The sequence below is a fragment of the Trachypithecus francoisi genome, unplaced genomic scaffold (assembly GCF_009764315.1).
Source record: "Trachypithecus francoisi isolate TF-2019V2 unplaced genomic scaffold, Tfra_2.0 Contig01440, whole genome shotgun sequence".
NCBI lineage: Eukaryota > Metazoa > Chordata > Mammalia > Primates > Cercopithecidae > Trachypithecus > Trachypithecus francoisi.
Genome location: NW_022681431.1, coordinates 10,851,289 through 10,876,652, shown reverse-complemented (window position 1 = coordinate 10,876,652; position 25,364 = coordinate 10,851,289). Strand labels below are relative to the sequence as shown.

The following is a 25,364-nucleotide window of genomic DNA, read 5'->3' as shown; positions in this document are numbered from 1 at the left end:
AAGCCGCATCTCTTTGGAGTGTGTGGTGGGAGCTACAGAAATCCTTGGCCTGAGTCTCCCATGTTCTGCTGACCCACTTGGCAGATGCTCTCTGCTTGCGTTCAGGGTAGAGGAGGGTCCTGGAATTTCCACAATGTGGACGGAGGTGGCTTCACTGGAGCAGATGCTTCTTAGACTGTCCATGTTGAGACACCTTTGGAGGTCTTCCAAGGTGAATGCTGAGAATAGACCTGCCTGTTTTCTAAAAACTCTCCCCACTGTGATATCTCCACCAGGCTTTTTTTATTTCTTTTGTGAAATTAAGATCTCTGAGCAAGGACTAATAGGTATGGAGAAGAGAAATGTGTCTGCCGTTAGTACAGATGTCCTCAAATGTCTGGAAGGGTAGATGGAGAACTTATATATTTGTTTATTCTAAGACATTGTAAGAGATACAGAGCACTTATATTTTGTTTTCCTTCTTTCTTTTTTTTTTTTGGAGAGGGAGTCTTGCTCTGTTGCCCAGGCTGGAGTGCAGTGGCATGAGTTCAGCTCACTGTAACCTCCACCTCCAGGGTTCAAGCGAGTCTCCTGCCTCAGCCTCCTGAGCAGCTGGGATTACAGGTGTGTGCCACCACGCCTGGCTAATTTTTGTATTTTTTAGTAGAGACAGGATTTCACCACGTTGGCCAGGCTGGTCTCGAACTCCTGACCTCAACAATTAGTGAATAAGGGCGTCTGCTCTGGTATCTGGCTGGCCTGGTTACAAAGTCCAGCTTGATCACTTTTTAGCAGTGTGACTATAGGAAAATCATGTAGCCTTTCTGTCCCTCGGTTTTTCCTTAGGAAAATAGGGATGCTGATAATACCTTGCTCAGGGGGTTGTCCAAAGCTGTGTTGTACAGTATGGCAGCCACCACGATATGGGGCCACCAAACACTTGCAATGCGCTAGTTGGAACTGAGATGCATAACAAACACAAAGTACATGCTGGATTGCAAAGACTTAGTACAAAAAGAAAAAAGAATGCAAAACATCTCATTAATAATTTTTGTATTGATTCCATATCGAAATGATAATATTTGGGATATATTGCATCAAATAAAATATATCTTTAACATTAATTTCATCTGTCTCATTCTACTTTTGGAATGTGGCTACTAGAGAATTTAAAATTTCATATGTAGCTCGCATTACATTTTTATTGGGCAGTGCTTATCCAGACAAGAGGATGAAATGAGTGAATGCCTGTCTTAGCACTTTTCACATGCTGATTGTTACTGATCAAAAACAGATTGATACTGATTAGTAATTAATAAATATAGGTTCTGTTTTACTTTTAAACATCCAATTTTGACTGGGTGCGGTGGCTCATGCCTGTAATCCCAGCACTTTGGGAGGCTGAGCCGGACAGATCACTTAAGGTCAAGAGTTCAAGACCAGCCTGGCCAACATGGCGAAACCCCTTCTCTACTGAAAATACAAAAAAGAAAGAAGGAAAAAAAAATTAGCGTGGTGTGGTGGTGTGTGCCTGTAATCCCAGCTACTTGGGAGGCTGAGGCAGGAGAATTGCTTGAACCTGGGAGGCAGAGGTTGCAGTGGGCTGAGATCACACCACCGCACTCCAGCCTGGGCAACAGGAGTGAAAAGCTTTGTCTCAAAAAAAGAAATCCAACATTCTCTTTCACAGAAGCCCACCTTCAACACCAGCCCATGTGGTGTCCAGGTTGCTGTATAAAAGTAGAAGTGATCCTCTTCAAACAGGACAGGGGGCCCAGGGAGTGGTAAATAAATACATAAAACAGGCAGAGAGTAGGAAAGTCTTTATATCCATAGCTGAGGGAAACTGCTGTAGAATTGTTCCCTCCAGTCTTTGCACGAGAAAATTATCAGACCCCCAAAGGTTACTGCAAATTGCCTCTTTGCACCTTCTAATTCACTGTCCATGCTGAAAGGTGGGAAAGCTGGAGCCTTTTTTCTTTTTTTCCTTTAGATGGAGTTTTGCTCTTGTTGCCCAGGCTGGAGTACAACGGTGTGATCTTGTCTCACTGCAACCTCCACCTCCTGGGTTCAAGCGATTCTCCTGCCTCAGCCTTCCAAGTAGCTGGGATTACAGGCATCTGCCACCATGCCTGGCTAATTTTTGTATTTTTAGTAGCGATGGGGTTTCACCACGTTGGCCAGGCTTGTCTCAAACTCCTGACTTCAGGTGATGCGCCCGCCTTGGCCTTCCAAAGTGCTGAGATTACAGGCGTGAACCACTGCGCCCGGCCACTGAAGCCTTTTAAGTTACTCCTTCCTTCTGCCTTTCTGAGACATCTATTTGGAAATGGACTCAGATAGGGAATGAAGTCTGTCCAACCCCTCGAGCCTCCTGAGCCAGCTGCAGGTATTGTTGGAAGTAAGCTGAGTGGATTTCTTGGAGGAGGTGAGACTTGAGGAATTGCCGTTCCCTGTTGGTTCTGTAGAAGTAACTGCAGGTAGCCTGTTCTCCCCTCTGTGTCAGCAGCACTCACTGCCTCAGGTCTTGACAGCCCCTTTGGAGCACCTATGTCCAGCATGTGTTTAGAGACTCATTTCCTTCAGGGCAAGCAGGTGTGTGCAGCTGAGCTGGTGCATTGCCTTGGAAGTCAGCTGTGCTGGGCTGGGATTGTGCCTTGCTCTGCCCCTCCTTGGTCCAACCTTATAACCCATAATTCCTGTCTAGACATAAACCTTGATTATCTGCTAGGGTGAGATTTTCTGATCCCAGATCTTTGTATCCCATAAATTACCTCAACATTTGCCTACTGCCTTTACTACACAAGTGAATTTCAGAGGCAGACAGGCATATAGGTGAGCTGTTTTGAAGGGCACGGGTCAGGTCCAACTACTCAGGAAAAATCCTAATATTCTTACTTCCAGCCTTGCACAATAGGTAAAATTCATATCTAGAAGTTCACATCTAGGAGTTTCTTGTTAAAAATGTAAAAGTGCCTTCATAGAAATAACTAATCTATTCCTTAAGACTTAAATGTCTTAATATGAAAAATGACAAGGAATGAATTTGTCAGCTTGCATTCCAATGTAATTAGGTCAGAGGGAAAGGTATTATTGATAGGTTGTGAATATTGGAATAGAAATTTATATTTATTCACTCGGTCAATATTTACTAAGTATGAAGCACAGAGCCCCACAATCAGAGGTTCTAGATTCAAAGGAAGGAAAGAAGAAAATCAACATGACTGATTCGATGCTGTGTGCTATGGATCTTCACATTATTTCATTTAACCATCACACACACACACACACACACACACACGCACACACATACACATAAGGAAGGTAACTTCTATATTTGGAAGAAGAAATTGAGGCTCTTAATATAGCTAGGAAGTGGGGGAAGGCAGGATTCAGACACCGTTTTCTGATTCCAAGACATCCAACATCACCTCTCTATGGAAGCAGTGGTGCCAGTAAATTCCAGGAGGAGGGTTGCAGAGAGGCAGGAGGGGCCCACACTATCAAAGACAGGAAGGCCAGAGGTCCCGCTCTACGTGCGCTTTGACCTAGGGTCATAGGGTCAATTTGTTTAAAACCACTACAGAGAGGCATGTCAGGTACCAGATGACCACCAGGTCAGAGCAGTTGGGTGTGGGTAGAGCATCCCTGGATAAGTCAGGGTCCAGAGTAAACACACATGGAATTGAGGGTGGGAGCAGGCATTTGGGGCAGGTTCAGCCGTAATAATCAGATGTAGTCGCCTCCAACAGACACAGCAGGTAGAGAGAATGGTCCACCCCAGACAAGAGCATCTTCAGGCAGTCTTGAGAGATCCAGGCAGGAAGCATTATGGAGTTCTAGCAGCAGAATGACGACCAGTGATGTTGGAGCAGGGTTTCGACAGGGAGGGATTCAGGTCCTAGACAGACTGACCAGAGCAGGACAGAAAGACACACAATTCAGCCCGTAATAATAGTCGTCTTCACCTAGGACTTTCAGGACTTCAGTGGTTCTATAAGTCTCAGGACAGGGCTCCCACCTCCTAGGAAAAAGTGAGGATAAAGTCAGAAAGTTTTTCCTCTGATCTGCCACTGTGTTGATTTGCTGACTGCATTTTTTTTTTTTTTTTTTTTTTGAGACAGAGACTTGCTCTGTCCCCCAGGCTGGAGTACAGTGGCATGATCTCGACTGACTGCAAGCTCCGCCTCCTGGGTTCAAGCGATTCTTCTGCCTCAGCCTCCCAAGTAGCTGGGATTACAGCCGCGTGCCATGATGCCCAGTTATTTTTTATTTTTAGTAGAGATGGGGTTTCACCATGTTGGTCAGGCTGGTCTCGAACTCCTGACCTTGTGATCTGCCCACTTCAGCCTCCCAAAGTGCTGGGATTACATGCGTGAGCCGCCGCGCCCGGGTGCTGATTGCATTTTATCACAGGTCAGAATATGTCTACATCACAGAGATAAAAACTGAAAAAGGGGGCCTGGTTTTCTGGGTGTAATGGAGCCCTCTCATTATGCCAACCTAACTATAATCTCTATAATCTCAGAACTTCTGCCTGTGCTCATTCCAGCTCCTTTGTGAGCTCTCAGTTGTTTATAAATGACATTGTGGCTCTCTCCAGCACCATCAGCAAAGCTGTGGTTTGCCTGGTCCCCTCCCCTGTCTTTCCCAGGAATGAGGGGTCTTCTCCGAGCCATGCATCCCCTGTTATTATCCAACCCATCTTAATTAAGCAGCTAACATGCACCAGGCACTGTGTTAGGCTTGGGGGCCCCGTCAGGTGCCCGTTCATCTGTAACAGCCACTTCTGTGTGAGCAATGTAAGCAGAGAGACGGGGCGACATTGGCGCCCATGGAACCTGGCATGGCCTCGCTGTTCCCATCCTGATCTGCAGGAGGCAGCGTGGTCACCCAGAAGGGCTGGCAATGTTTCCTCCCTGAGGTTGGAAGGATACCAGTGTGACAAAATGAATCTTACAAAGCAACAAGGGAAAAGCTCAATAGGAAAACGGATATAAGGGAGGAAGTGTAATCTCCAAAAAAGAAATACAGGTAGCCAATAAGAGAAAAAGCTCTGCCTCTTTAGTAATAAAAAGAATGCTTGTTAAAACAGAATACCCTCTTTTGCTTATCAGATGGAGGAAAGTTTGCAAACATGGTCATAGCCAGAGTTTTTGAGGTTTGGGGGAAACCTACATACTGCTGGCGGAGGTTTCCATTGGCACAGTCTTTCTGGAAGGCAGTTCATACAGTTTTGCAAAAGTGTTGCTTTTGTACAAACCCTTGGGCCCAGCAATTTCACTCTTAGGAATTTATCCCAGATTGTGCCAAGTTTCAGCTACAACAACGTTTACAGCAGTAAAAAAAATTAGAAACTTGATTATTCTGTATCCATAAGATTGAATACTATGTTATACAAATCTTAGGAAAGAATATTCCATAACGCATAATGTTTGCAATATGCTGTTCAGTGTGAAAAGCAGTTTACAAAGCAGTGTGTAGAAAATGATTCCAATTTTTAAAAGGAAATGTGTACAAAAAAACTGGAGAGGTTTACAACACAGTTTTGATCATGGTTACTCGCCCCCCAGTGGTATTACAAGTTATTTTCTTACTTTTATTTTATTTTATTTTTTTGAGACGGAGTCTCTCTCTGGAGTACAGTATCACAATCTCAGCTCACTGCAACCTCCGCCTCCCAGGTTCAAGCAATTCTTCTGCCTCAGCCTCCCGAGTAGCTGGGATTACAGGCACCCAGATAATTTTTTGTATTTTCAGTAGAGACAGGGTTTCGCCATGTTTCCCAGGCTGGTCTTTAACTCCTGACCTCAAGTGATCCGGCCGTCTTGGCCTCCCAAAGTGCTGGGATTACAGGTGTGAACCACCATGCCCAGCCCTTATTTTCTTCCTTTTACTTGTTTGCATTTTCCATATTTTTTTCACCAGCTTGTGTAACTTTCACTATAAAGAACAACAACAAAAAAACCTTAAGAGTAATTTTTAAAAGAAGAGGAAAGCAGCTGGGTTTAATATGTTACAATCCCCCAGAGGAGGGAGTAGGCGAAGGCCCAACCAAAGAGGCAAAAAATTCAGGAGCACTGTTCTGGAAAAGATTTAGGAGTTGAACACTAAAGCATTCCCACAGATTAGAGAATCCAGGAAAATGGGTAGAGCAGTTTACAGATATACAAATCCAGAGATGAAGATGTCTTTTTTTTTCTGAGACGGAGTCTCACTCTGTCACCAGGCTGGAGTGCAGTGGCGTGATCTCTCCTCACTGCAACCTCTGCCTCCCAGGTTCAAGCAATTCTCCTGCCTCAGCCTCCTGAGTAGCTGGGACTACAGGCACGCACCACCACGCCCAGCTAATTTTTGTATTTTTAGTAGAGACGGAGTTTCACCATGCTGGCCAGGATGGTCTCGATCTCTTGACCTCGTGATCTGCCTGCCTTGGCCTCCCAAAGTGCTGGGATGACAGGCGTGAGCCACCACGCCTGGCCTAGTATGTCTTTTAAAGTGTTGCAAGACCACATTTTTTTTCATTTCTTTCTGGGATAGGATTAGAGGATCTGGATGTCTCTGAAGCCTTTGGGGGATGGGGTGGGAAGGTCAGGGGAGGGCGATAGACAGGCTGGGGGCAATAGAGCTTTGCGGTGAGGGACAGAGCCCAGGTCAGCCTGCCACCGCCTTCAGATCCTGGCTTGCACTTACCGTCAGCGCAACCTTAGGCAAGTTACCAAACTTCTCTGTGCCTCAGTTTCCTCCCAAGGATAATAACGGTGCCTACCACATCAAGTGAATTAAAACACTGGAGCGTTGAGAACAGTGCCTGCACGTGGGGGTGCTTTATAATGTTAGCTGCTTGCCAAGCACTCTGTGTGACCTTTGGCAATTCATTGGCTTTCTGTCTTTAATTTCCACAAGATGAGGATACATTTAAAAATTAAAAAGCAACCCCAAAACCTAGCTAGGCATGGTGACGCATGCTTGTGGTTCCAGTTACACGGGAAACTGAGCAGCTGAGTAGGAGGATCTCTTGGACTCAAGAGGTTGAGGCTGTGGTGAGCTTTGATCGCACCACTGCACTCCAGCCTGGGTGACATAGCAAGACCCAGTCTCAAAAAAAAAAAAAAAAAAAGACCGGGTGCGGTGCCTCAAGCCTGTAATCCCGGCACTTTAGGAGGCAAAGACGGGCGGATCACGAGGTCAGGAGATCGAGACCATCCTGGCTAACACAGTGAAACCCCGTCTTTACTAAAAAATACAAAAAAACTAGCCGGGCGTGGTGGCAGGCACCTGTAGTCCCAGCTGCTCGGGAGGCTGAGGCATAAGAATGGCGTGAACCCGGGAGGCGGAGCTTGCAGTGAGCCGAGATCTGGCCACTGCATTCCAGCCTGGGCCACAGAGTGAGACTCCGTCTCAAAAAAAAAAAAAAAAAAAGGCAATGTAGAAGAGGAAAACCTTCCTGAATTCAAAGTTAGGCACCCCCTGGCTCAGGTAGTTCAGTCCATGAACGATCATTGATACCTTGTAGGTGAACTCCAGCTAGGCAGTCAGCGCCATGGAAAAGGAGACCTGTACTCCCAGCAGGGTCTCAGGTTTAGTAGGAGCTCAATGAATGCTTGTTGAATGAATAAATCAATTTAGTACTGTGAGCTGGAAGAGATGCATGATAATAGATTTCCTCATCCAACATTCTCAGATATTTGGGGATTTTCTACTTGTTCTTTTATTAATGGTTTATAGCTGAATTCTGCTGTAGTTAAACAACATATTCTGCATAATATCATTATATCTTAATATCTTAATATGTTTGTATCATTGTATCTTCCATGTGTCCCTGGAGCATAGCTGCCTTCTGCAGTTGCTCAGTACAGTTTATAGAAACGTATGAATTAGGTTAAGTTTGTTAATTATGTCATTCACATCTTCAGCACCAGGATTTTTCTGTGTCTTTCTTCTATCCGTTACTGACAGAGGTATGTAAAAATCTCACACTATGATTATGAATTTGTCTATTTTTTCCTTTTAGTTCCATCAATATTTCTTTTGTATATATTGAAACTATGCATACACATTTAGAAGAGTTAGATTATCCTGGTGGATTGACTTTCATGACTAAACTGTCCCTTTTTGTCTCTGGTAATGTTTCTTAAGGTCAACTTTATCTGACTTTGTACCAGTTTCCCTCTGGTTAATGTATGCATGGTATATCTGTTTCCATCCTTTTACATTAAGCCTCTTTGTCTCTTCTGAGAAATATAAAGCTGAATTGGGCTGGGTGTGGTGGCTCACACCTGTAATCCCAACATTTTGGGAGGCCGAGGCGGGTGGGTGGATCACTTGAGGTCAGGAGTTCGAGACCAGCCTGGCCGACATGGTGAAATCCCATCTCTACTCAAAATACAAAAATTAGCCAGGCGTGGTGGTGCATGCCTGTAATCCCAGCTACTCAGGGGGCTAAGGCGGGAGAATTGCTTGAACCCAGGAGGCAGAGGTTGCAGTGAGCCAAGATGGCGCCACTGCACACTCCAGCCTGGGCAACAGAGCAAGACTCCGTCTCAAAAAAAAAAAAAAGAAAAAGAAAGAAATATAAAGCTCAATTGTTTTGTTATATTCATTCTGATGATACTTGTCTTTTGATTGGAGTATTTATTTTATCTAATGTAATTACTGATATATTGGAGTTTAAATCCACCATCTAATATTTTTTCTATTTGTAAGAATTGTTTCATGTTACTTTTTGTCTGTGTTATGGCTTCAATTTTGGATTAATCAAGTATTTTTTAATGCTACCATCCCCCCCTTATTAACCTGTTAGTTCTACTTTTAGTAGTTCTTGCAATGATTCCTATAAAGATTACAGCATGCATCTTTTAGACTTCCTAAAAATCTAATAGACAATAGTACTTTTACCACTTCCCAGACAACACAAGAACCTCAAACCACTTGAGCTCCATTTAATGCCCTCCTGCCTTTTGTGCTATGGTTGCCATACATTTTAATCATACATATATTTTAAACCCCACACAGGACATTTTTCCTGTTTTACACACTCGAACTTTACTGAGATTTACCTACATCGTTTCCCACTTCATACTCTTCATTCCTTCCTACGCCTCCATACTGACATCTGGGATGATTTTTCCTTTAGCCTAAAGAATTCCCTGTAGCATTTCCGTCTTGTGGATATTCTGGTGACAGACTCGCTCCTCTTTTGTTTATCTGGTATGTCCTTATTTTACCTTCATTCTCTTCACTGGGCACAGATTCTAGGCAGACATTTTTTTCCGCCCTTTGAAAATGTTGTGCTGTTAACATCTTGTCTCCTTATTTGTGTTGAGGGACCAGCTGTTAGTCTTTCTGCTGCTTTTTCTAAGGTAACTCAGCTTTTCTACCCTGACTGTATTTAAGATTTTTCTTTCTGTCTTGTCTTCTCTGCAGTTGGATTTCGATGTGCCCAGATGTGGTTTTCCTTGTAAACTACACTGTATGGGCTTGATGTCTTTTGTCATTCTGGAAAATTCTAGGCCATTATTTCTTCCGTTATTTCCTCTGCATATCCTTTCTCTCCTCTTCTTTGGTATTCCATTTATGGGAATGTCAGACCTTCCTATTCCCTGGCTGCTAGAGTGTAGCTCTTCAGGAATGCATCTGAGAGCCTGGGGCTGTTTAACAGGTCCCTTTGTCCTTGGCAGGTTCTGAACTCCCAGTCTCCCCAGTCCCTGGAGGCTGCCTGCAGCTTTGCTTAGCTTCTCAGCCTGTTGATCACTGCCGTGGAATTGGAGAGTGTCTTCTGGGGAAACACAGAGGCAAATGTGAGCCTCACCTCAATGCCCTTCCCATCTCTCTGGATTCTTGTCGCCTTCAGGCCTTGCTGCCTCGGTAACTTTCTCATGTCTTCAAACATATGTTTTAGTATTTTACCTTCCTTTTCTACTTGTTCTTGGCAGGAAGCTTTATCTACTAGAAGGTAGCCTGACACATCCAGAGGCAGATGCGTTGCTGAGAAGAAATGACAAAGAGGTGGTTTCTGTCCCTTGGGCCTGAGGGTCCGGTGGCAGAGCCAGACATGACAACAGTGTAAAGCACAAGCAAAATGTGATGTCAAAGGGAAGCAGAGAGACATTCAATCTGATAGGAGGACCTGGGAAGGTCTCCGTGAAGAACAGGAAGGATTGCACCATGTGCCATTTGGAGGAGAGGGGATGGAGGCACATTGTTCTAGGTGACAGAAGCTGAAGCTGGTACAGGCTGATATGATGGGACATGTGCCATGGGCAGGGCTGGGGTGAGGGAAGGGAGACACCATTGTGGGAACTGAAGCAGGGAAGGTAGGCGCGTGCCACACGTAAAGGCTTTTGTATCCAAGCTGAACCAGGACTTTTTATATGGGATGGCAGATTGGGAGTGACCCACTCTGGCTTTGCTTGCACTAACTGTGCAACTCTGGTAAAATCTCTAATCCTCTCTGGTTCTTGATTTTGTTGTAAAATACGAATCCTGATAGTACCTGCCTCTTCTAAACTCCCCAAGGTTCTTGTGAGACATAGGTAAGCTTGAGGATGCAGATGTGCTTTGATGGGAATGGTGCGTGACCAGGACCCTGATTCCCTTCAGAGTCACACCACTAGCGGGTCAGGCTGTGCATTGGTCAATTGGTCAGGAGCTATCACAGGAACCCTCCATCACTTTCTGGCCTTGTTTATTAGTCGCAGGATGAGGATGGCTGGCTCTCTGGCAACATCAGAAAACTCTCCAAAATCCTCAGTTCTGACTGTCCCCCAAACTCCAACATCTCCACCCTAGCCTCCTCTTTGGGGCACTGGGTGCTGCTGGTCACCCAACAGACATGGAACTGCCTCTCTCCAAGGCAGATCATCTCTCCATGGGCAGCTCTGGACAGCTCTGACTACAGAAAAGTTATCCAGACCTTCCTCAAAGGTAGTGTGCCATGACCGGAAGAATATGATTAGCCTACTCCTCTGCATAGGGTTAAAATAAAGTACCTTAAGCCCCCACCTAAGTTTCCACCTGCTCATCCTGTTTTAGGGCCCTGCATCTTTCTCTGAGACACACGTGCGGTCCTTTTAAAATAGTCCCCTTTTTTCTCTGAATTACGAGAGGACCAAGATACACGAGGTCTTCTTGCTACATGATTTCACTCAGGAATTCTTAGAGGAAGGCTCCACCAGATACGATGACCATGACCTTGAGGATTTTAAAACTCATTTAGCATTGCAGCCCTCAAAGCTGACGGGAACATTAGAATTCATCTAGCAAATGCTCCTGTAGTGTTTTGGGGTGCCATTCATTTAATGGAGGGTGGGTGTGTTGAATCTCTTGCCCTCGCCCCTTCAAACCCGCTCCTTCTCGACCGGCCCCCATGTTCTAGGAGACCAGCCCATGCAGGCTCCCCCAGTGGGCTCAGCTCCCTTGCCACTGGCTTTTAGTTGGAGGGGTCTGGGTTTGCCTAATAGGAGGCGACCAGAAAGATTCAAAGATGGGAGGAAAGGGAGTCAGGTATTTATTCTCCCTCCTGCGTCCCCACCGTTGCTGTGGGTTGGCTCTGAGACTCTCCAGTGAAGGCTCCTAAGAGACTGCTCCCTCTGCCACTCTCCAGTTCTCACCCCCCAGGCTCCCTTCAAGCCTAGGGTGGTCACAGCCCCCCTGAGTTGCCAGCCCTAGGGTGTGACACCAGCCTTTGTTAGTTCCGCAGAACTCTGCCTGCATGTCCATAGTATTAAAAAACTCTCCTCAAATTAAGTTGGAGTGTGCTCTGTTCCCTGCCAGGAACTCTACTGGAAAAAGCATTCCAGAGAGATGGGGAAGACGGTGGGTAGAGGAGGTGGGACCTCCTAGCCCTGCGTGGTGGAAACGTCAGGTAGGAGTGGGGCTGGATTGGCGTCGAGAATGGATGAGCTTTCTGTATTAAGCCAAGGGGTGTGAAATCTCTCATTCTCCTTGTAGGTCTCCATAGCCCCACATTCTCATCCTAACACATCTCTCCTGTCTTCCAGAAAGCTCCTGCTGCTTCCGTACCCCGCCTGTCCCTCCTGGCTGCTCAGGGCCCCCTCGTGGGATCATCAGCTCGAAGACAGGGATGGAGAGGCCTCTGTGCTCCCGCCTCTGCAGCTGCCTGGCTGTGCTGGCCCTCCTGTCCCCCCTGAGCCTGGCACAGTATGACAGCTGGCCCCACTACCCCGAGTACTTCCAGCAGCCGGCTCCCGAGTATCAGCAGCCCCAGGCCCCCGCCAACGTGGCCAAGATTCAGCTGCGCCTGGCCGGGCAGAAGAGGAGGCACAGCGAGGGTCGGGTGGAGGTGTACTACGACGGCCAGTGGGGCACCGTGTGTGATGACGACTTCTCCATCCACGCTGCCCACGTCGTCTGCCGGGAGCTGGGCTACGTGGAGGCCAAGTCCTGGACTGCCAGCTCCTCCTACGGCAAGGGGGAAGGTAAACATTCTGTGCTTTGGATCTGAGTGCTGTCCCCTGGCAAGGCCCGGAGCTGCCTTCCCTGAGGTCAGCCTGGGAGAGGAGGCTGCACGCACTGCAAAGTGTAAACTCTTGGTGATGCCCATCTAGGGACTGGCATCCTTCTGAGCACAGGCAGGCTGCACCCTGCAGTAAGGCAGGGGTGGGGGGGCATTTGAGGAGGGGCACAGTAAGTGACCAGCCATACCGATTTGCCCAGGACTTTCCTGGCTTTAGCACAGAAAGTCTCACATCCTGGGAAAACCTCAGGAAAACCAGGACAGTTGGTGACCCCACGTATGAGGTGAAATCGGCCTGTGCTCCTCTCTCCACCCCATATTCCCTGCCTGGAGGCTGTGCCAGCCCAGGGGAAGTTGCACTTTACTCCAGATCATTCCGTTAGGAAAACCTCTTGCTCTTCCTCACAAAAGCTCCCAAATGCTTGAGTTCCCTGACGCCTCCCGCTGTCCTGGCATGTGGAGTTCATCGTTTTAACACTAACCTGCTATTGCAGGCTTGGTCACGATAGGCACAGAGATGCTTTGGGTTTTTCACTGTTGGTTAGCCTATTCTTTCCTCCCTGCGAGGTTCAAATTTATTAATTTATTTTTAAAAATTGTTTTAAGAGCTGGCCAGGCGCGGTGACTCATGCCTGTAATCCCAGCACTTTGGGAGGCCGAGGCGGGCTGATCATTTGAAGTCAGGAGTTCGAGACCAGCCTGGTCAACATGGGGAAACCTTGTCTCTACTAAAAATACAAAAATTAGCCGGGCATGGTGGCGAGTGTCTGTAGTCCCAGCCACTCGGGAGGCTGAGGCACAAAAATCGCTTGAACCAGGGAAGCAGAAGCTGCAGTAAGCCGAGGTCGCGCCACTGCACTCCGGCCTGGGTGACAGAGTGAGACTCCGTCTCAAAACAAACAAAAAAAATCCCAAAAACTTTGCTTTAAGAGCTTTGAGGCAGGACAAGTTTGAAGCCCTGAACCTAGAGCTCAGTCTGTACTGACCTCTGACACCACACTTTGTAGGAAGACGCTTGTCCTCTCCAGCCTCATTTTCCCCATCTGGAAGTTGGGCTCTCTAAGAACTCCTGAAAGCCTGACGGTGCATGTTCCCAAATAGGAAAGAGACGAGCGAGGGTGGAGGGCATTGTTTCTTTTTAAACATTTTTCCAGGAGCTAAGAGTTTCCCATCTGTGGGTCAGCCAGGCAAAGGAAGCTCCCATACCCGCCCCCCGGCTCAGCTGCAGCCCAGACCTCAGCACAAGTCTGGCTACTGGACTAAAACAGGGCTGCCCACACTCCTGTCCTGGACTAAAGCGCTAATGCCATGCTGACTGCATAAGAATCGCCCAAGGGAGCTTAAAAGTACAGAATAGCACAGACCTCAACCCACCATAAATCTGGTTTAAAAGGTCTGGGCTGGAGCCCAGGACTCTTGTCTCTTTTGGAAGCCTGTAAAGTGACAGGTTTGGGAGTCGTTGAAATTGATAACTGTTATCCTCCCTTCCAACTTTCTGTTATTCTAGAAATTATAGGAGAAAGGAAGTCCCATCTCATACACATCTCACCTCCATGCAATTGAAAATTTCCTGTTGGCGTAACTGGATCAGGAGACAGCAGAGAGTCAAATGTTCTCTGCAGCTCGCTCTGGGCTTTCTGGCAGCAATGAGAGCCACGGAAGTGAAGTTAGCAAATGCTGGGCGTTAGAACCCACTTCCTGTCTTCTTTAAACAAATGTCTGATACTTCCACATCTCTGTTTATCTGACTGGCTGAGCGATCCAGGGGTAACCTCAGATTCATGTTTTCCATTCCAGGCTTTCCAACGCTCATTATTTTATAACAAATGCTTTCCAGTGACTGGGTATTTTTCCAGTGACAATTTTATTTCAACCTCAATTTAAAACTTACCTGTTGTCAGACAAGGGGGTTGTGGTTTTTCCCTATCAGGAGCAGGCATGGGGTAGTAGGAGACAGGTTTTTACCCAGGTGGGACTTTGCCATCCAAGCATGGTGAAGAGTGAAAAGTTCCAAGGAGTGGCGGGAATATGAAAGGGAAGGATTAAACTCATGGTCCATGGAGACTGTGCTGGGTAAGGAGGATGGTAATACATGGAGAAGTTGTAGGATTATGCATAGCTGCTGTGATCACTGGATTGCGGGTCTCTGTTCAGATGGAGACACAAGAAGTTTTCTAAAAGATGAAGGGAGCTGTGCTGTGTGTGGGTACACAGCAGGAAGGGTGAAATGGATATTGAAGGGTGCAATCTCTGGTAATGAGAGACCATGGGACAGTGGCTGGAGCAGGATGGAGGACAGTCCCTGAGAGAGGAGGTATATCAATGAAGAGACCAGGAGTACTGGAAAGGCCATCTTTGTGGACATGGAATCCATCAAGCATTTTAAAAGGAATAATATCAAAGAGAGGACAGGAAGAAACAGGTGCCTGGAAGAAAAAAAAAACCAAGCAAACCCCGTCTTGTGTTCAAGGCTTTACGAGTTAAGCTACTTACGTGAAGTGGTGCTTGGTTTATGACATGAGAGACCTTTTACATCTAAATGTATTTGAATTTCACCAGCATCAGTCCAGATCTTTTATCACTGGGTACATGGTGGGCACTTAGTAAATATTAGCTAATTGATTGATTTTGATTTGGCAGAATAGGAAAAAGAGTTGGCCAAACAGTTCTTGGTATAGTGAGCACAGAACGTGGCCAGCACCCAGGGCTTGCTCCGGCGGGGGTTAGGGGCTTCATGTGCCAGTCAGACTGTGGAGAACGCTGCCCCTCCAGGACCCCTCAAGCTCCTCTGAAGTTCAGGCTGGAGTAATGAAACCAGGGAGGGCACCAGGGACGAACTGGGTTTTCTAGCCTGGCCTGTCCACACATTGTTCTCCCAAAGCATCTCTGAGCGCAGGTAAACCACAGGCCCTTTTAGGGAGTTCTGGAGGGAGCAGCTGTCCTGTTTCTCAATCCCTGGTCAAGTTATAGCAGCTGAAGCTAAGGTGGTTGCTCTCCTTCACCTGTCTTCAGAATCAGGAGACTAAGCCTATTCCCAGTCACATCCCTCATTCTTTAGACCAGAGCAACGAAGCCAGCGATAACCACGTTGTGACCCCACAGACTTTTTTCTTTCCTTTTCTTTGAGACAGAGTCTTGCTTTATCACCCCGGCTGGAGTGCAGTGGTGGGATCTAGGCTCAATGTAACCTTCGCCTCCCGAGTTCAAGTGATCCTCCCATCTCAGCCCCCGCAGTAGCTGGGATTACAGGTGTGCGCCACTAGACCCAGCTGATTTTTTAAATTGTATTTTTAGTAAAGACAGGGTTTTGCCATGTTGGCCAGGCTGATCTCAAACTCCTGGCCTCAAGTGATCTTCCCACCTTAGCCTCCCAAAGTGCTAGGATTACAAGCTTGACCCACTGCACCCATTTGCGACCCCATGGAGTCTAACTTGAATAGTTTCCATTGTCCTGGGCTCTGGCATTCCAACTGAATTTCATTTATGATTTTTACCTTCCTAATGATCTGTTAACTTGTATATATATGTGTGTGTATGTGTGTGAGTGTGTATATTTATATATGTATATTTATATATATTTATCTCTTCTTTCATCAGGAGAGGCGTTAGAAGGAAAGAGTAAGATAAAATTTGGCTTCTGATTGAATGGCTTTCTTGTGTCCAAAGTTTGACTCTCATCTTGTGTCCCAAGGACACGGCCTTCCTGGCAGTTCTGAGGAGGCATCTACTGGATTGTACCTAGAACCACCGTGCTTTCCAGCAGGGAGACCCAGAAGCTGGTTGCATTGGAATCAGAGTAGTCTAATCAATAAGCACTAAACCTATAGAGGAAAAAAAAAATGGGCCCTTTGCAGTGGCTCATGCCTGTAATCCCAGCACTTTGGGAGGCTGGGGCAGGTGGATCACTTGAGGTCAGGAGTTCGAGACCAGCCTGGCCAACATGGTGAAATCCTGTCTCTACCAAAAAAATACAAAAATTAGCTGGGCATGGTGGCATGTGCCTTTGGTCCCAGCTACTTGGGAGGCTGAGGTGGGAGAATTGCTTAAACCTGGGAGGTGGAGGTTGCAGTGAGCTATGATTGCACCACTGCACTCCAGCCTGAGCGACAGAGTGAGACACTGTCTCAAAAAACAAAAAAAAATTTTGTTATGAAATCAGGCCAAACAAGTATACCATGCATGGTGATACTGTCTTGCGCTAAGTACAAATTCACGTATCTACCATCTAAGTAGAAACTGACCAAGCATATGTGGAAGGGGTCCGTGGAAAATTATTGGGGGTCCATGGAAGATTTGTAAGAGAGCAGCTCTTTGGGGCAGGCTCCGTAGAGTCTCTGGTTTGCAGCTGTTTTTAGTTCCTTTGATGATGCACTGGTGGACTTCCAGGTCCTTAGTGAGGGGGGTTTCTCTCACTGCAGATGGAATAGGGTGACACTGCTTTTCACCATCTCTGTCACTTCAGCAGCTTTGCGACAGAACGTTCCGCTTGGAACGTGGAGGGTCTTTTCCGTTGCTAGTACTTAGCAAGACAAACATTGGTTTGTTGTTGAGACAGCAATCGATTAGGGAGTGTATGTTTCAGTGGAGCTTGACTGCTTGGAAACCAGGCCAAATTGAGAAGCCAGTTGGAAAACCTCAGCCCAGATGTTTTCAATTAGCTCTTTGTTCTCCACAATGGATCCAAGGTGCTGTCATTTGGGCCCTGACCAGCAACCGTGAGAACAGACACGTTTCAGCAGGGCCTGGACATCAGGAGACTGGCCGTGGGGTCCTTCTCGACCTTGAAGACCCTCTGTTTCTCTCCTTGGTTTCCTAATCTCTCCAATGGGAATGTTTTTATTTGCTTTTCTCTTACATCGTAGAAGCAGTAGAATGTATTGTTTTTCTGACGGACTGGAAGAAGGAAGGGGAAAGGGAGGTTGAAAATGTACCAGGCACATACATTACCTCATTGAGTCTCCATGGCAGCCTGTTTGCTCGGCATCATTATTTTGGCTTTAGAAATGAGAAGCAGGTGTGGTGAGGCAGTTGCCTGCATCACACAGTGTCCCAGTGTGTGGCACATAGAACTTGAACCCAGGCTTGTTTGACTATGTCTGCTGCTCTAGACTCCTAAAAGGAGCTGTGAGAAAAATGAGAGGTTTAGTTTTGTTTTCTTTCATTTTTGCAGTGGCACTTATAAAAATCACTATTTGAAAACCCTCTAGTACTTTATGATTTTTTTAAAAATTATGGCAAGATGCACATCACATAAAATTTACCACCTTAACTTTTTCGGGTTTTTTTTGGAGACAGGGTCTCACTGTCACCCAGGCTGGAGTGCAATGGCACAATCACAGCTCACTGCAGCCTCAACCTTCTGGGCTCAAGCAATTCTCCCACCTCGGCCTCCTGAATAGCTAGGACTACAGGCATGCACCACCATGCCCAGCTAAATGTTCTGATTTTTAGTAGAGACGAGGTCTCGCTATGTTGCCCAGGCTGGTCTCGAACTCCTGAGCTTGAAGGATCCTCCCGCCTTGGCCTCCCGAAGTGTTGAGATTACAGGTGTGAACTGTGTCCAGCCCAGCCTTAAACATTTTTAAGTGTATAGTTCAGTAGTGTTAAGCATATTCACATTGTTGTGCAGCCATCATCACCGTCCATCTCCAGACTTTTCCATCTTGCAAAACTGAAACTCGGTACCGATTAAACAACCACACTCATTTCTTTCTCATCCCAGGCCCTGGCAGCCACCACTCTACTTTCTGTTTCAATGAATTTGACTCTTCTAGATACCCCATATGATATTTGTCTTTTGGGACTGGCTTATTTCACCTAGCGTCATGTCTTTATGAATCATCCATATTGCAGCAGGTTTCAGAGTTTCCTCCCTTTTGAAGGCTAATATTCCCTTGTATGGATAGACCACATTTTGTTGATGGATATCTGGGTTGCTTCCACATCTTGGCTATTGTGAATAATGCTGTTATGAGCACAGGTGTGCAGATACCTCTTAGAGACCCCGTTTTCAATTCTTTTGCTGGATCATATGGTAATTTTACTTTTAATTTTTTAAGGAAACGTCATACTGTTTTCTATAGCACCTGTACCATTTTGCACTCCCACTGACAGTGCACAAGGGTTCCAGTTTCATACCCTTGCCAGCATTGTCATTTTCTGTTTTTTTGTTTTGTTTTGTTTTTTTGGTTTTTTTGTTGTTGTTGTTTCTTTTTGTTGTTTTGATTTTTGAGACAGAGTCTTGCTCTGTTGCCAGACTGGAGTGCAGTGTTGTGATCTCAGCTCACTGAAACCTCTGTCTCCCAGGCTCAAGCCATTCCCCTGCCTCAGCCTTCTGAGTAGCTGGGATTATAGGCACGTGCCACCACGCCTGGCTAATTTTTTGTGTTTTAGTAGAGACAAGGTTTCACCATGTTGGCCAGGATGGTCTCAATCTCCTGACCTCGTGATCCACCCGCCTCGGCCTCCCAAAGTGCTGGGATTACAGGTGTGAGCCACTGCGCCCGGCCCATTTTCTGTTGTTTTGATAGTAGCCATCCTAAGGGTATGAAGTAGTGCTTCACTGTGGTTCACCCTCTAGGACTTTGCACGCTGAATCCTCTACTTAGTGCAAGTGAGAAAAAAACCAGGAGGTAAGCAGAGTCCCATGGTGGCCTTCTAGAACATAATGAGGTGGTTCCATGGGCCAGTCTGGCTGGGCTGTCTCTGAGCCAGTGATGGGAAACGTTGAGAAGTAAGAGGAGCTGAATAGGAAGTCAAGGCCTGGGCTTCTGAGCTCAAGGGGTGGTGGGATAATCATGCCACCTCATCCTCTAGGTATTGGAAGACCAAGGAGATACTACATGTGAAATGCTTAGAAACCTCAAACCAGGCCGGGCGCAGTGGCTCATGCCTGTAATTCCAGCACTTTGGGAGGCCAAGGCAGGCGGATCATGAGACCAGGAGATCGAGACCATCCTGGCCAACACGGTGAAACCCCATCTCCACTAAAATACAAAAAATAAGCTGGGCGTGGTGGCGCACGCCTGTAGTCCCAGCTACTTCGGAGGTTGAGGCAGGAGAATCACTAGAACCCAGGAGGCAGAGGTTGCAGTGAACCGAGATCGCCCCACTGCACCCCAGCCTAGAGACAGAGCCAGACTCTGTCTCACACAACAACAACCACCACAACAACAAAAAACCCAAACCTTCAGTGGCTGGAGAGTTTAGTTCCTCCCTGAAGGGTCAGAGTTCAGCCTCTGCTACAGATAGAAGGTGAGACTGGCTTGTGCCATAATCAGTGCCACTAAAACATCATCATCATCACTATTTTTTAGTAACTATGGCCAGCAATGAACTAGGCACGTGCTTCATAGTATCTCTAATCTGCACACAGCTGTGCAGCTGAAGTGTCATTGGTAGTCCGACTTTACTGATAAGAAAAAGGGCCCTTGACCCTGGCTGAACGAGAGCTCAAACCCGGCTTGGTACCCAAAGCTCTGCTCTTTCCACTATCCCATGTGACTTCTGGCTTAAATCTAATTTCTATCCTAATCATGTTCAATCTACCACATCCCCAAATCACATTAGCTGTTTACCGTGGTGTGGGAATCCAGGTGGTCTCAAGCTACATGCAGTATCTTAATATAATAAAAATTAATTGATGGCCACACACAGCTGCCAAAATTAGAGAAAAATTCTCTTTCCATGTGAGACACTGGTGTCCCTCAAAGACTCAGACCTGCATTGACGCATCTCTTGGTTTCTCTCCTCTCTGCCTCCTTCAGGGCCCATCTGGTTGGACAATCTCCACTGTACTGGCAATGAGGTGACCCTTGCAGCATGCACCTCCAATGGCTGGGGCGTCACCGACTGCAAGCACACGGAGGACGTTGGTGTGGTGTGCAGCGACAAAAGGATTCCTGGGTTCAAATTTGACAATTCGTTGATCAACCAGATAGAGGCAAGTCATGTGCTTTTGATGTCTCCGTCATGCAAACATTTTTCCTCTTCCATGCAACTCGCTTTTTGTGTATTGATTTCAAGTGTGTGTGAGCAGGAAGGAGGGTACCTAACCCAATGGGATTAGATGCAAGGGTAGTTTAGGGAAGGATTTCTGGAGAAGGGAACCCCATCCATGGGGAAAGGGCATTTCCAGGCACAAGGAACAGCATGGACAGAGGCACAGAGGTGGGAAGGTTGATCTCAGGGAGAGTGCATCTGGGAGTAGAGTTAACTGAAGCTGGAAAGATGGGCATGAAACACCTTCTGTGCCATGTTCAGGAGCTTGCCCTTTGGGTAGGAAAATGTATTAGTTATCAATTGCTGCATAACAAATTGCCCCCAGATTTTGCAGCTGAAAACAATAAATCTTTATTATCTCACACGGTTTCTGAGAGTCAGGAATTGAGGAGCGGCTTAGCTTCTTGCTTCTGCTCAGGGTCTGTCATGGAATTGCACGCAGGCTGTCAGTGGGGGCTGGAAGGTCCCCTCCCACACAGGCTGTTATGGTTGTTGGCAGGCTGTGGTTCCTTGCTAGCTGTAGACTGCAGCCCTCTGTTCCTCTCTATGTGGCCTCTTTGTAGGCTGCTTGAGTGGCCTCAGGACATGGTGGTCATCTTCCCTCACAGTAAGTGAGGCAAAGGAGAGCGAGAGAAAGAGCACAGGATGGAAGTCATGTTTCATAACTTAATCTTGGAAGTGATAGGCCGTCATTTCACTGTATTCTATGGATCACACAGACTAACCCTGGTAGAGAGTAGGAGGAGATTACACAAACGTTAGACACAAGGTAGGGTTGCTGGGGCCATCTTGAAAGCTGGCTACCACTGGCCAATGTAGCTAAGGATTGGAATCACTTTTTTTAATTAATTTTTTTTTTTTTTGAGATGGAGTCTCGTTCTGTTGCCCAGAGAGGAGTGCAGTGGGGTGATCTCTGCTCGCTGCAAGCTCTGCCTCCCGGGTTCACACTATTCTCCTGCTTCAGCCTCCCATATAGCTGGGACTATAGGCGCCTGCCACCACTCTGGGCTATTTTTTTGTGTTTTTAGTAGAGATAGGGTTTCACCATGTTAGCCAGGATGGTCTCAATCTCTTGACCTCGTGATCCACCCACCTCGGCCTCCCAAAGTGCTGGGATTACAGGCGTGAGCCACCGCTCCTGGCCTGGAATCACTTTAAAAATGCAGGTACTGGGCTGGGTACAGTGGCTCACGCCTGTAATCCCAGCACTTTGGGAGGCTGAGGCGGGCAGATCACGAGGTCAGGACATTGAGACCATCCTGGCTAACACGGTGAAACCCCGTCTCTACTAAACACACACACACACACAAATTAGCCAGGTGTGGTGGCGGCGCCTTTAGTCCCAGCTACTCAGGAGGCTGAAGCAGGAGAATGGCGTAAACCCGGGAGGCGGAGCTTGCAGTGAGCCGAGATCACGCCACTGCACTCCGGCCTGGGCGACAGAGCGAGACTCCGTCTCAAACAAACAAACAAACAAACAAACAAACAAACAAATGGAGATACTGGGGCTTCCCACTGACCTGCTGGCTCAAAATCTCCTGCTATGGGACCAGTTTATTTTTCTTTAAGCAGCCCCAGATGATTCTGATGTTGCCAGACTGATCATTTCAGCATTTGAAAATCTACATTTATGGCTAAATTTCAGGGTTAGCTTTCCAGCAAATTCTTTACCCAAACAATTACATTAACAAACACTTATTACATTACTCTTCTGTGCAACGTATGTGGGGCTTAGGACAGGATGAGTTGGCAGCTAACACTCCTGTCCTCAAGGAACATGTCGGACGCCACCCCCAAGGAATTGTGGGATCTGCCCCAAATCCAGGTCAAGGAACCTTCGCTGTGCTTCAGCCTCCAACTGACCCCAGCACTAATGCAGAAGAAAGGTGACTTGAAATTGCCCTATTTGGGCTCCAGAGGAAGTTCTCCCGAGACTGTGGCCTTTACTGTCATGGCTCACACAGTCTTGCTTTCTCCATATATGTTCCCAAGCGTGCTGGGAATTTGTCCAGCCCTGTAGTATAGCATGGAAAAGGATTTCCAGGCTTCTCTCAGCTGTGGAGGAGGCTGCTTCTGGTCGACACCTGTCCAATGCTGCTATTTTATTGAAGATAACTGGAGAGATTGTGATGGAGTTGATGTACTTTCCTCAGTCTTCCAATTACTAATGACAGCTTTGCTTTCTTTACCATGAAGTTTATGATCTGACAGATGGGCTTGTCCAACCCAGTTTCACAACATTTTCCATCTCCATTCCTTATAACCTCATGAGCAATAATTAGCCCCCAGTTATGTGTATCTTATCTCTCCCATGAGATTGGAAGCTCCCAGAGGGCAGGGGCTATATCTTATGCATCATTGTATCCAACAGATAAATTCTAGGTACCTAATGGGAACAATGTCTCCAACTTCCAAATTTTCTTCTTCCCAGAAATGTGAGCCAGAAATTGTTTTTTTTTTTTTTTTTTTTGAGACGGAGTCTTGCTCTGCCACCCAGGCTGGAGTGCAGTGGCCGGATCTCAGCTCACTGCAAGCTCCGCCTCCCGGGTTTACGCCATTCTCCTGCCTCAGCCTCCCGAGTAGCTGGGACTACAGGCGCCCGCCTCGTCGCCTGGCTAGTTTCTTGTATTTTTAAGTAGAGACAGGGTTTCACCGTATTAGCCAGGATGGTCTCGATCTCCTGACCTCGTGATCCGCCCGTCTCGGCCTCCCAAAGTGCTGGGATTACAGGCTTGAGCCACCGCGCCCGGCCGTGAGCCAGAAATTGTTAATCCCCTTAGTTGGAGAGTCTCCCAGGATAAAATATAAGCTAAACAGCAATGAGAAGCACATGGAAACAAATAATTTCTTCACAGCTTGTCCTGCCTAATCGGACCATGAGCTGATTTGTAACATCTTGGATGGGCCTCTGTTCAACCTAGAACCTCAGGTTAATCTACTTGGAGTGTCCAGTGAAGACCCAGGCTTCTTGGCATAAGAAAGTCATTGATGACTTGAATTTAAAAAAAAAAAAAGGACAGGCCAAAACATCAGTGAGCTTTGTGTCGAGAAAATGAGAAGGCTCATCTGGCATTAGAAAAAAAAAAGATTTTGGAAAAAGGACTCTGAGTGGCACTTCATTAGATAAATGTTTGTTGAATACCTACTAAGTGCCAGTTCCAATGCTTAGCAATTCCAGGGCGAAATAAGATGGGTCATATCAAAAGCAGAACTTTCATGGGGTGGAATAAACATAGAAAAGACTGAAAATGGCTGAGCATGGTGGCTCATGCCTGTAATCCCAGCATTTTGGGAGGCCAAGGTGGGTGGATCACCTGAGGTCAGGAGTTCGAGACCAGCCTGGCTAACATGGTAAAATCCCGTCTCTACTAAAAATACAAAAATTGGCCAGGCATGGTGGCGGGTGCCTATAATCTCAGCTACTCAGGAGGCTGAGGCAAGAGAATTGCTGGAACCTGGGAGGCGGAGGTTGCAGCCAGCCGAGAGCGCACCAGCCTGAGCCGAAAACAGCAAGACTCTATCTCAAAAAAAAAAAAAAAAGACTGAAAAAAACATATGTCAGAGACAACTTTCTTATTCTGGAAGGACTGAGATTCCATGGCAAGGAGCATGGGCCCTAACGAATCTCCAGAAACCCACAGAGGGCAACCTATGGAGACGTCTGGCTTAAAGAGCCAGGTGACATCCACAGCCTTGTACGCTCTGCATTTTCCTAGAAGGCCTCCCTTTTGCTGTCAGATAGATCAGGCTGGTGCCCACAAGCCAGGGGGAAGCTTTCTGGCCCAACCACAGAGACTGAGGGAACTTTCATTGATGACCAGTCCCCTGCAACTTCTTCCCTTTGGTAGCCACTGAAAGTAGATCATGAAAGGGCCTAGACCTCAGGATATCTGGGGAGAACCTCCGTGAGTTGCCAGAAGATTCTTGCATCCAGGGCTTTGTGGCTAAGGCTTATGCTTACTGGCAGTGCTGGCCTGATGGGTGGAGAACTGCCTGGACCACCTACGTGGGATATTTATGGGATGCTGAGGCGTTTCTCCAAAATACCTTCTGGAATGGCCTGTGTCGGTAGCTGAAGTCATAGGATCATTCCTCTCAGCTAAAGAAATGCCTGCTATTAAATTTTTGTGGATAAGAAGAAGAGACATAGCTTTGGTGGACATGCAGTTGGGTGAGATCATGAACAACTGACTAATGATACCCAGGGTAAACAGCTGACTAATTTGTGTAAACATAGTGGATGGTCTCTGATGGCGAGCACTAGGGCTCTGCTCCGGCCTCCCCATCATGTGTCAGGAATGTTCATGGAAATTAAAAGGAATACTGATAAAATCTGTGGGAGATACAAAACTAGGAGAGATTGCTGGAGTATAAAATTATGGAATGAACTTTCAGAAAAACTGCTGTGGGTTGAAATAATGGGCCCAAGCTGTAACATACTAGGGATGAATAGAAGGGCCTATATCAAAGTCCATGGGGAAAAAAGTCCCAGGAATGCAGACTTTAGGGAGAGTAACTAAAAAATCGTTGATCTTTTTTTAAAAAAAAGGCATGTTATGGGCCGGGTGCGGTGGCTCAAGCCTATAATCCCAGCACTTTGGGAGGCCGAGACAGGCGGATCACGAGGTCAGGAGATCGAGACCATCGAGACGGTGAAATCCCGTCTCTACTAAAAAATACAAAAAACTAGCCGGGCGAGGTGACGGGCGCCTGTAGTCCCAGCTACTCAGGAGGCTGAAGCAGGAGAATGGTGTAAACCCAGGAGGTGGAGCTTGCAGTGAGCTGAGATCCGGCCACTGCACTCCAGCCTGGGCGACAGAGCAAGACTCCATCTCAAAAAAAAAAAAAAAGGCGTGTTGTGGTGGCTCACACCTGTAATCCCAGCACTTTGGGTGGCAGAGGTGGT

The 25,364-nt window shown here is 46.8% G+C and overlaps 1 protein-coding gene and 1 long non-coding RNA gene across 2 annotated transcripts in view; one reads left to right on the top strand and one right to left on the bottom strand.

The window, feature by feature from the left end:
- Positions 1-25,364, top strand: part of LOXL2 (lysyl oxidase like 2) — a 99,858-nt gene that overhangs the window by 18,045 nt on the left and 56,449 nt on the right. The window contains exons 2-3 of the mRNA XM_033228749.1: positions 11,982-12,419; positions 20,224-20,399. Coding sequence (XP_033084640.1) covers positions 12,065-12,419; positions 20,224-20,399 — 531 coding nt within the window. The 5' untranslated portion in view covers positions 11,982-12,064. The remainder of the gene's footprint in view (positions 1-11,981; positions 12,420-20,223; positions 20,400-25,364) is intronic.
- LOC117093468 lies at positions 1,591-14,110 on the bottom strand. The gene is made up of 3 exons (XR_004441155.1): positions 14,007-14,110; positions 9,043-12,402; positions 1,591-4,003 (listed from the first exon to the last, which is right to left on the bottom strand). It is a non-coding gene; the product is annotated as an uncharacterized LOC117093468 (long non-coding RNA).